This window comes from Gobio gobio, assembly GCF_949357685.1.
Source record: "Gobio gobio genome assembly, chromosome: 20".
Lineage (NCBI taxonomy): Eukaryota > Metazoa > Chordata > Actinopteri > Cypriniformes > Gobionidae > Gobio > Gobio gobio.
Genome location: NC_137113.1, coordinates 37,267,612 through 37,279,611, shown reverse-complemented (window position 1 = coordinate 37,279,611; position 12,000 = coordinate 37,267,612). Strand labels below are relative to the sequence as shown.

Genomic DNA, 12,000 nt, shown 5'->3' with positions numbered 1-12,000 from the left:
CTAAGTGAGAAACAATTTATTTTTGAATACATTTGGGTGATGACAAAGCAACTTAAAGACAAAAAAACCTGCAGATCAGAGTCTAATGTTTACTTCCAGAGTTTCTTGATGGACATGTTTTTCTCACTGTCTTTCTGCATCACCTGTGAAAATACAGTCAATTATAAATTAGAGATATTCATGAAAACAAATGCCTCTAATATTAGGATTGGTAGGTTTAAACATTATTTGTACTAAAAGCATAAATAGAAAAAAGAAAGTATTTTTTTGTACCTTAGCCACTGCCATTTCAAAATCCTCTTGGGTAACGTGGACTCTCCTCTCTCTCAGGGCGTACATCCCTGCCTCTGTGCAGACACCCTGTCAGACAAGCACAGATAAAAACAGCTTACATCGATGCCGCTTCTCCTGAATAAGTGCCGCATAAACGCCCATAAATGACTGCAAGTGATCGCACAGGTTGAGCCCATGACCTCACCTTGACCTCAGCGCCAGACGCGCCTGGCATCAGCTCTGCAATCTTGCGCAGGTTAATACCACGCGTCAGGTTCATTTTACGGGAGTGGATCTTTAAAATGTCCAAACGGGCCTGCAGAGAACAACATAACACTATGAGGCTACTGCTAGTATTTATGCCTTCAATATTAGAGAGTCATTCAAATACAAGGATGTATTTCAGAATCAAGATGATTATCTGTAACAATCCCAGCTTACCGCTTCATTGGGAGGGGGAAATTCAATCTTCCTGTCAATACGGCCTGGTCGAAGAAGTGCAGAGTCTAGAATGTCAATACGGTTTGTTGCCATGATAACCTGAAGGAAACAAGAAAATATTCAGTAAATCAGACATTTCATATAGAAATATTATAAAAACATAGCACAGCACAGCAATGGTATAAATGTAAGTTTGAGCAGTTTTGTTTGGTCACAGCACCCCTGGTGGTGATGATTAGAACGGCAGTTCAAATACTATAAATGTATTATTTTATTAAAGCAGCACTAGGTAGGTTTTGCTCTCGGGGTCCCCCTACAGTTGGGAAACAGTATTGTCCTCTACTACTGTCGTAAACTCTTGTCATCCTTCATCAGGGGATGCATCGCACGCATTTGTTGACATGACAACTATGATAGCCCTGAACACTGCAGGAGGAGTTCACATGTCTATGGAGTTCACATGCAGATGTTCTGCTTGCGTCGCGTGTGAAATGTTTTCATCCCAGGTACAGTGGCAAATGTTTCAGCATGTCATATGAATATAATTTCATGGGTTTTATTTTTTTTCAAACGCCAAATGATCACGATGCTCACGTTTACAAGCCAGCGTCATTATAGTAGCCTAGTCTATTGGTTCCAGTTTTACGGAATCTATATGATACTTCAATTCAATGTTTGAGTGGTAGGTAATAACCATATATCGTCAATATTATAATATCAAGCTACCGTAGATGAATCTGCAAATTTGAAAAATCGATTTGCATTAAAGCTTGAGGCAAGACAAATAAACAAATATCACAGACATGTTAGGTATCCTAAAATATGATTTTGTACGTCTTACATATTTACTTGCAAGAATGTAGCCCCTCCTCCTCCAGCTCACGCCAACGAGCAAATGCTGGCCCAATGTTGATCCTCGTCCTGCCTTTAATACAATCAGTCTCGTTTCCTCTTTTTGCTTTCCTCCGACAAAACCTTTGCTTTCTTATTTTTCTGTGCTGCTTCGGCCATGACTATAACATTCGGCAAACAAATGATAGTTGGGCTCGGGCTCGCACGTCCGAATTTAAGGAAGTGGGGGTGGTGGTGGAAGTGACGTATATGCCGTAAAGCGGTCAAATTTTGTAGTTCTTTTTGTTCTCGGGTTACTACCCGAAACCCGAAGTTTAAAAGTACAATTAAAAACGATACAGACCCCGTCAGGCTATGGCAGACGTGTCATTCAACCTATTGTAAGTCGATGTATCATCACAAGAGGTTTGAAAATATATTATAAAGGTTGAAAAGTTACCTAGTGTTGCTTTAAAATATAAATTAATAGAAAATAAAGTATATTACTATTACAAATATAAAAAACTGAGCATTTAATAGTAATAATGTGACAATTTTACCGAACAGTAAGATTACAACACTAACATTTCTTCATTTTAAACCACTTCTTTAAAACCACTGAGCGTTTATTTTAGGCACAAAACCAAAGGGAGCCCTTGAAGCTGTTCTTTTGTTGCTAGATTTATGGATCATTCATATTACAAACTTGAAAAGATGGTTGGCACATGTTCCATTTTCAAACGCATGTTATAAGCGAGCCAAACTCAAAGTGCTTGGTGTGGGGTTTGTGTGAAGCAGTTGTACAGTGAACAGGGTCGCTCTGAGACTGAAAACACTGGCTCATGAGCTGCTGGGGTGTAAAAGAACACAGTGCCGTTCTTCATGTGCAGCACACCAGACAATCTTTGCAATTTGATAAATCACACTTAGCCACATCACAACCATGCATTGATGATGTTACTCGGTAGTTGACTGATAGCTTTTTAATTAATTCTGTTTTATGAATTCTATGTAAGGTGGAAAATAATCAAAGATATTTGAAATAGAACAAAATCATCTGCTTTGCTGTTAGCAGCCGTCATCGTGATCAAGATATTTGAAATTGACTCAACCCCCTCCCCCTTAACGCCATCAGAGGGACCAGTTGGAGCTAGAGGAACAAAAGAATGGCTGGAAGTCTGGATGGCAAAAAGGTTTTTACACCTTTGATTCAATGGGGGAAGTTTTGTCTGAGTTTAAATTTTGTATCCTTTCTGAATTAATCTGTAATTATTAACTATCTCCAATGTGGGACGGTATAATTGCAACAAAGGGTTAAAACGGAACGATTAAATGTATGATTAACTATCAAATATAAATGATAAAACAACCAGTTGGCATTCTCTTCTAAATGCGACAACTATGATAAATGGAGTCAGATAAAGAATATTATAATCAAATCCATTTTTCCAGCTGAAACACTGAACACGCGTGCGGCCTTCACCGCGATTCGCTACCGATCCTTGGAGCGAATTCATGCGGTCTTATATCTATGTTGTCTGTTTAAATTTGTTTTTAATTTGTCTGGATTCATGATTTAATAAAAATGTATCATCAAAAACGGTGGTAATCAAATAAAGGCGCTTTAACAATTTAATTCATCTTTTAAAAATGTAATCAAGTCGGCACCAATAGCCCAGTGGTTAGCGGGCCGACATATAGCGCAACTGCGTCTCCGGCGACCCGAGTTCGATTCCCAGCTCGAGGTCCTTTGCCGATCCTGTTCCCGCCTCTCTCCACCCCATGCTTTCCTGTCAAAATCTCTTCTATCCTATCCAATAAAAGGCCCCAAAAAAATGAATAAAAAAATAATAATAATAATTTAATCAAATGAAAAGTAAAGATTTTTTGGCAAACAAAGTGCAACAAACAAGTTTACTGCTAAAATTGTGATATTCATTAAAATAAAGTTTTCATTTTATTGATATTATTACTTTGAGATGTACATTCTACTGTACAATATATGTTGTCAACTTCTTCAAGTTAAACCAAACTTATTTTGAGGGTGTCAATTTCTGGGTGTATGTGACATGTTGATTGTTTTATCAAATGAAATGGTGAAATGCTGGTGAAGTGAGTCTCAGAGCAGCTCTGGAGATGAAGTTCATATCCTCATATAGTGAGACGGCTGGCGCCGAAAACAGCACAAGTGTCACGTGTGCTTGAGTAAGTGTAGTGGATGAAACCGCGCCACTCATACACACAGACACATGCTGACTTCCGTTTTAAATAGCAGTCTTTTTGCACTTTAATATTCATAAACACTACAGCTATATTTTTGATTTATTCATCTAAAACGTGACAAATTGTGTGACATTTCACGTTTTACTAGGGGTGTAACGGTATACGTATTCGTACCAAACCGTTTCGGTACAGGGCTTTCGGTACAGCCCGCGTGTGTACCGAACGGTTCTGAATGCAATCTTTAACAGTTAACAGTCGGCTTGTTTTAAGCACGGAACATTCTTCAATCCTAGTTCCCACAAGAACATATCAAGTATTCAGTCCATTTTATCATGAAATTCAAACGATAAATGCTGTTTTGACGCTCTCTGATCCCTGTAGAGGTGCATGCGTGTGAACGCGATCATCTCTTCCAAAAGAATAACATGAATTAATATCTTAAGGTATGTTGAGGATACATTAACACTTCAAACATATCATATGTCGTGTAATCGCTCAATCAGTGTTTCAACCGTGGAAAGACGCCGATATTAAAACAGCTTGTAAACAATGTCACACAGCATCACATTTACCTCAGAAGTCATTCAGTGTCCACAGCTGTTAGTTCACTAGAGAAATGAACTCTTTCGCTAAAAATATGCACTATATTAGGCTATATTAATTCTACTTAACCTGTTAAGTGATGTCTTGTTTATTTGATGCATGTTTAAATAAATCTGTCATGAAAATGACAGCCACGGTGTATAAAAGATTTCAACAACGAATTGAGAAAAAAACTATTTTACTTTTATTGGTAGATTTAGAAGTTAATGCAAAAACTGCCTTATGTGAATTTTACATGTTTGCACACAATGTGTTATTCGAGTGTTGATTATTATATCTAAAAATAAATTTAGGCTAATAGTTTGGGCTCTGTTGTTAACCTTTAATATTATAGTAATGTGCAAGTAAGGGTTCCCTATATAGTTTACAGCATTAACTTTAAGAAACGTTTAGTTATAATTTAATTCAGGGGTTTTCAAACTGGGGTCCGGGGACCCCCAGGGGTCCTCCAGAAGGTTGTAAGGGGTCCCCAGAAAAGACAAAACAAGAATTTATAAAGTCTACCAAACATTATAACTGTTTCCTTTCTAAATGTTTCACTCCTTTCTTGCCGTACATACTTCCCAGAATTGTATATGTTTGCTTTGTATCTTTCTGGTGAGTTTTTCTCACTATAGTCCCCTTTATCTTGCTCACTGGGGTTCTTAATGCAAGACGTAAGCTGCTTACATACATTTATTCTGAAAAAATGCTTATACAAATAATTTTTAAATTAAAATGTTCTTCTTCAGGTTTATATATCCAACATTAAGTATGGCCAATTTAAGTTTGGAAACAATATGTGGTATTTATAATGTCACACTTGCTATTTATACACACTTGACTATGTTTTTTCATACATAAAAATATATAGATTTTGGATTTTAGGAAGGGGGTCCATGATAAAAGATTCATCATATTTGGGGGTCCTTGGCATTAAAAAGTTTGAAAACCCCTGATTTAATTCATTTAAGGACAGACACAATTTTTTCATTAAACCACTGTTTCCTAAAAATAAATAAAAAGCAATTTTCTAAAACTGCTGTACCAAACCGTGACTTCAAAACCGAGGTACGTACCGAACCGTCAGTTTTGTGTACAGTTACACTCCTACGTTTTACTGTAAATCCCATTTTTATGACTGGAATTCTGACATTCTGCCTGCATTTTAAACATTGTGGAAATCAAAGATCCCTATATAAGATGTATGGTAAACCTTGGAAAATGAATAATAATAGTATTCAAAATGGTTGCGATCACACAGAAATTTTTTGCTATATCAGAAAGCTTTAAAACCTTAAAAAAAATAAAAAATAACTACCACTACCACTGGGTGCACATTTCAGTGTTTAGCCCGTAATAAAATGAGCAACTGACAGTTTGCAACCTTTAACTTTTCTCTCTGCAGATGTTTGCTTCTCACCTTGATGTTCTTGGTGGCCTCGAATCCGTCCAGCTGGTTGAGGAGCTCCAGCATAGTTCTCTGCACCTCACTGTCTCCACCTGATCCGCCCTCCAGCCGAGAAGAGCCGATGGAGTCGATCTCATCCATGAAGATGATGGAGGGCGCATGCTCTCTGGCCATGACGAACAGCTCACGCACCATACGAGCTCCTGGAATCAACACAGAGAGAATGTTGAATCAAATTAAGACAAGGAATCCAACCTAAGAAATCAGACTGATTTTTATAGTTTAACTTTCCAATTTCAGAGCTATCAGATGGCTTCAGAAAACTTGGAATACAGCAGATTTGTCATTTATGTTTTGATAATATCAATCAAAACATTTTGATAATATAGAATCAATGGTGCGAGCACTTCACTCGCATTAGCGACTAAAATGAGATGTGTGCGAACTTTAAAGTGTATTAAGGAGCACTTGCAAATAAAAAATCGTTTTATGAGATTTTAGGTCAAAAAGTATTACATCTCTTCAATGGTCTGTAATGTGACTATTAAACTTCAAAACGCTATGATTTATTTGAATAAATGTAAGCGCTCACAGTTTCAGAGCAGTTCGCAATTCACCCTTCGCCAGGAGTTTGATTGACAGGCGATCTGACCAATCACAATCTGCCGAACCGGCATTTTTGTCTGACAAAGCAGTCAAGAGAGTTCGTAGATTAACGTCGTGGACTTGAACTTGAAAAACGGTGTGAACTGACGTCTTTCCGTGGTTGAAACAACATGCCTACTGAAGTTCATGTTTGTTTGATACTATCAATTAACTAGAAGGAAGAGATGATCGGTTCACGAGCAGCTTGAACTGAGGTGCTACAGTGACCTGTCACCACACATTAAAGAGTCACAAAACTGTATTTATTGTTTCCATTTCTTTAAAAAATGACAACATTTTAGAGTTGAGACTTTGTTTCATGTTAAAAGTAACCTGCTCTGTCTTGTCTAGTGCGTTGTCAGTATCATCTTTGCTCTGCGATGTGTTTTGAATGTGTGCGGTGTGAGAGCACGGCTTATCAAACATAGCAACAGTAACTAAAGGGGGCGGGTCTTTGCGAATGGTCAATTAATGAATACTGTGCATTTATGCCAAACAATTCATTTTCTTTTTATGATTTATGACAATGTTTACTTTATGGTCCTAATAATGTAATTTGTTACAGATGGCTTATTTTGAATAAGCAGCTATCCATAATAAAATCACAAGAGTTTAAAAGAAGAGTTTTTCCCCAAAATAAGCTTGTTTAAAATTTAAAGTCCTTTACTATGGACTTTATTATGGCACCCCCTTGTTTTTCCTGCTGCCGTCTGTGTTTTTAATGTTAATCAAACAACAGACTTAATGCAAAAAAAATCACTCAATGCTCTTGACTGAATAATTTTAGTAACTTTAATAAGGATCCATATTTAATTAATACAGTGAAGACTATGCAGTGTTATTTTACATTTGATTATTCAATTTGCACTTTTTTATTTTTATTTAATTTGCATCTTTGTTCTATTTATTTGTTCTAATTACTTATAGTTTGATTATTTGTAGTTATTTTATTACAGACTGTGTACTTGACTTTAATAGTGTTTGATTTTGTTAGATTTTATATTATATTTATGTCAAATTTTTCTCATTCGTTCTTGCATTCCATATAAAACATCTAGCAAGTACAATTTGATTTGTCTGGAAGCCCACCAACCTTCTCCTATGAATTTCTGCACCAGCTCTGATCCGGACACCCTGATGAAGGTGCAGTCGGTGTGGTGGGCCACGGCTCTGGCTAACAGGGTCTTTCCTGTGCCAGGAGGTCCATAAAGCAGCACACCCTGCAGAACAACACACACATTACAAAATATGAAGGGGTGTCCAAGGTAGCATTTTTTTTTTTAATGACATGATTGACCTGATAAGAATGTGCAATGCTATCACTTGCCTTAGGTTGTGCAATTCCTAGAGCCTCAAACAATTCTGGGTGCTTGACTGGAAGCTCAATCACTTCCTTGATCTCTTTAATTTGTTTGTCCAGCCCTCCAATCATCTCGTACGTCGAATCTGGCACTTTTTCCACCATCATCAGCGAGACGAGTGGGTCCACTTTGTTTGGCAGGATTTTGTGAAGCGTGTAACTGTCATTACGAAGTGCTACACGGCAATTTGGAGTTACCTAGTGGAAATGAGAAATAAGTTCACTACCATATATATATATTTAACCAAAGGCTGCATGATTAAGCGCAATTTAATCGTTCTGTCCAATTAAATTGCATTTAATCATGCAGCCCTCGGTTTTAGTCATGAACGATACCTCAGGTTGAGGTGTACTACTACTTTATCACAATTTCTGGTTCTAACAATTAAGCAAGCATAACCGTCCGGTGTTTAGTTCCCCCTGGGAAAAAAATCCCCTTATTTGACATTTCCATGGCCTTACATTGGTCCCAAGCTTTCCTGATTGGGGTTGCCAGATGTCAAGAGTTAAAATCCTCCTATCAGAGCTTTTCTCTTAAATGGATACATTTTCTGCCCAGTGTTTTACTTAAAATCTCCGCACAGCTGATTATCCGAGAATATGACAAATATGTACAATACCGGTCAAAAGTTTGGAATAAAGTTTGACGCAGAAAATTCAGCTTTGCCACAGAAATAAATAACATTTTAAAATATATTCAAGTTGAAAACAGTCCTTTTAAATGTTCAGACTTATTGCTAGGGCTGTGCGATATTGAAGAAAAATGCGATATGCAATACCTTGATAAATAATGCGATGCGATATTGCTTTAAGTGTGTAAAATCTATTTAAATTATATTTTAAAATTATTTAAAAACTGAGAATGATACCATTTACGTGTTTCACATTCTTTCTGGGAAAAGAAAGCATCGTTACAACTTCTGAAAGTGACCAGCAGTGTTTAAGCAAAAAATAATGTCACAAATCTGACAATATAATTTTAACATCAATGTAAACAAACAAAAAATGTATTGCCAATATTTAAATATCAAAAACTCTTTGCTTGACTTGGTAATATATAGTTATATCAACGTAAAACTTAACATCAATCGGTGTGTGTGTGTCAGACAGCGCGAGACTGCAAGGAGTTGTTTTTCGCAAGTTATTGCGTTTAATAACTCTTTTTAACGTCAAGCAAGTCACATAAGTAACAGTCGTGTGCCCAATCTATTCTCTGTTATATGCGTCGACCTAAAACGAACACTTTTTACAATGTTGAAGTAGCCTATTAAAATCATTCAGATAATGCGTGGCGTTGCGATATGCATATCGCGATATGAACATTTGCGATATTTCGATATATTGTGCAGCCCTACTTTATTCTTAATTATTCTAAACTAAATCCATCACAAACTAAATCCATTGCAATAGACTGGCTGTGTTACATTTCATTAGAGCAGAATGTTTCTTCACGAAGCAGATCGTGTCGTGATTAAATCTGCAAGCAAACCTTCTCAGTGACAAACTTTACTACATCCAAACATGAATCTCGTCTATACTGTTTGATTGTGGTTACTGAAAAAATGGACTTACACCCAAAGTATATTTGTTTTTTATGTGTACGCTAGCATATGCGTACAGTAGCCTTTTAAGTGTACTCTATGATAGTGTGTGCAAACGCAGGTGGGCGACATGCGCTCTAGAAAGTTTCATCTTTATCTATTGTATGCACTATTTCTCTCCAAAAGTAATGACAGATAAAAATGTCTTTGTATTCTTTTAAACTAATCGCAGAACCCCCTCACACAAGGCCTTGTCAACGCGGTTACAAAAATTGGGCTGTGCACATACAGTATGCGCATACTATTATGGTGACAAATTTTTGCACACTTTACGCAGAACCCTGCTTACTCGTAAAAACTGAAGTATACTTTAGGCTTTACTCAACCTCTCGGCCACAAAACAAAGCGTTTTTGATTTAATAGAAAAATATTAACAATTCAGAATTATTGGAATTAATATTAGGAATTTCACTGTTTCAGCTTTTGAGAGAAGCTTTACTGTTTTACTAGTTTTTATAATGTAGAGAGTGTGTTGATGTATATGATATAAACAGAATAAACTAGGTAACTGAGGTAAAATAAACCCTGCCCATTAGTTCACTTGAATTGTTCTCATGCGAAAGAACAATGATGCTAAATAAATTTCTCAAATGAGAAAAATCGATCATAATTTGAGCAAAATAACTGTGATTAACTGCTTAACCATTATCATGCAGCCTTGGTTAAACCCAAAATAAAACACTTACATCATTTATATCAATGTTCTTATCCACATCCACCACAAACTTTCCTTCAGGATGCACCTAAAAACAAAGCATAAATATACAAATGAATAAACAATCTCTCAGCACTGATCATACTCATGAGAAAAGCAGGAAACAATGGCTGTCAAACCTTGACCAGCACTTTCTTCTTGTCCATGGCTCTGACCACCTCTCCTACATAAGACCCCTGCTCCTGCAGTAACTGAAGCTCCTCACGCAGGAGGCGCACTAAAGGAAACAAAACACATCCTGTCATGCCCTACTGATGATATTTTTAGCATAGGCTATTTGGCATTTGCACATGATCTCCAAAAAAATGACATTCATAAAAAAGTTGGTTGAAAGAGCTTTACCCTTGGCATTTAACTCGTTCCTTTGAGCCTGCAGACGTCTGAGATTTTGGCTTTTATCATTCACTGTCAACTGAGTAAAGAGACAAGCACATTTAGACACAACTTACCTTTGTGAAAAAGAAGCGAGCTTGATTGCACTGAATGTGCACTTGTAGTGGACTTCAAATCTTAAAAGAGTATTTTAATAATAGACATGCCAAAAGAACATTATTTATCTGAAATAAAACATTGTACTACCGTTCAAAAGTTTTGGGTCAGTAAGAATTATTTATTACTTTTTCTGGGAAAGAACTTAAAGAAATGAATACATTTATTCAGCAAGGATGCATTAAATCGATCAAAAGTGACAGTAAAGACATTTATAATGTTACAAAATATTCTATTTAAAATAAATGCTGTTCTCTTGTACTTTCTATTCATCAAAGAATCCTGAAATATTTAATAGAGAAATATTTTACACAACTGTTTTCAACATTGATAATAATCATAAATGTTTCTTGAGCAGCAAATCATCATAGAATGATTTCTGAAGGATCATGTGACACTGAGGACTGGAGTAATGATGCTGAAAATTCAGCTTTGCATCACAGAAATAAATTACATTTTTAAAATATGTTCAAATAGAAAACATGTAACAGTTAACAATATTAATGTTTTTTGTATTCTTAATTAAATAAATGCAGCCTTGGTGAGCATAAGAGACTTCTTTTAAAAACATTAAAAAATATTACCAATCAAAAACTTTTGAACAGCAGTGTAAATAAAAAATGTGATCAATTAAATTGTAAATAACGAACCTTTTCACAAGGGTTATTAATATCTACAGATTAAATTGTGTGTCAGCCAAACTACAATTCATGGCAATTCTCACCTGAAGCTCCTCGATTTTAGACAGGTAATACTGTCGGAGACCAGAGCCTCCTTTGCTCTCCTCAATATCCATCTGCAAAAATTATTAACAATAATATCAATACCACATACAGTTGTGTTATTAATGGTCAGGTAGTGTAACAGTGTCAGGTGGAGTAAAGTGGTGATTCATGAGGTTTTCTTAAGTTATACATTTACCATGTTATGAAGTATAATGAGAAATTTCTCACGTTATGATTCGAGAGTAGATTTCTGTGATGATGACATGATTAGAGATGTGATATTTCTTAAGTATAATCATATATATATAATTGTATTATTAGACACGAACGATTTCTGTGGTTATAATCAGTGATTTTGCATGTAATATCGGAATATTCATAATTTGTCATGTAATATATCCAGCTATCCCATGTTGTGATCAGTCTCAGTGACACAATGAGACAGCAAACTCGGCTTCATTCGGAGCAGGCGCGTTAAATCCAGACATTTTTATTTATACTTCTAAACAATACAATTACAGCAGATTCCGTTTATGAAATGTGTGATACTAGCGAACAGCTAAACTATACGATTCATATTAGAAGATTTAACACATAAATAAGACTTACTTGATCAACCCCGTCCAACGCCATCTTGAACATACAAACTTCCGTCCGTCAGCGGCGTTTTTTCCGCTTCGTTTTCCTCGGGCGTGATGCAGACT

General features: G+C 36.2%; 1 protein-coding gene across 1 annotated transcript; it reads right to left on the bottom strand.

Annotated features, from left to right (window-relative positions):
• psmc5 (proteasome 26S subunit, ATPase 5) lies at window positions 1-11,987 on the bottom strand. Its single transcript, XM_079845480.1, has 12 exons — window positions 11,906-11,987; window positions 11,296-11,367; window positions 10,425-10,494; window positions 10,202-10,299; window positions 10,054-10,110; window positions 7,734-7,964; window positions 7,500-7,626; window positions 5,774-5,964; window positions 715-813; window positions 479-589; window positions 274-360; window positions 1-143 (listed from the first exon to the last, which is right to left on the bottom strand). The coding sequence occupies exons 1-12, from the start codon at window positions 11,936-11,938 to the stop codon at window positions 90-92; spliced, it is 1,230 nt and encodes a 409-aa protein (XP_079701606.1). The 5' UTR covers window positions 11,939-11,987; the 3' UTR covers window positions 1-89.
• Window positions 11,988-12,000: the final 13 nt, after the last annotated feature.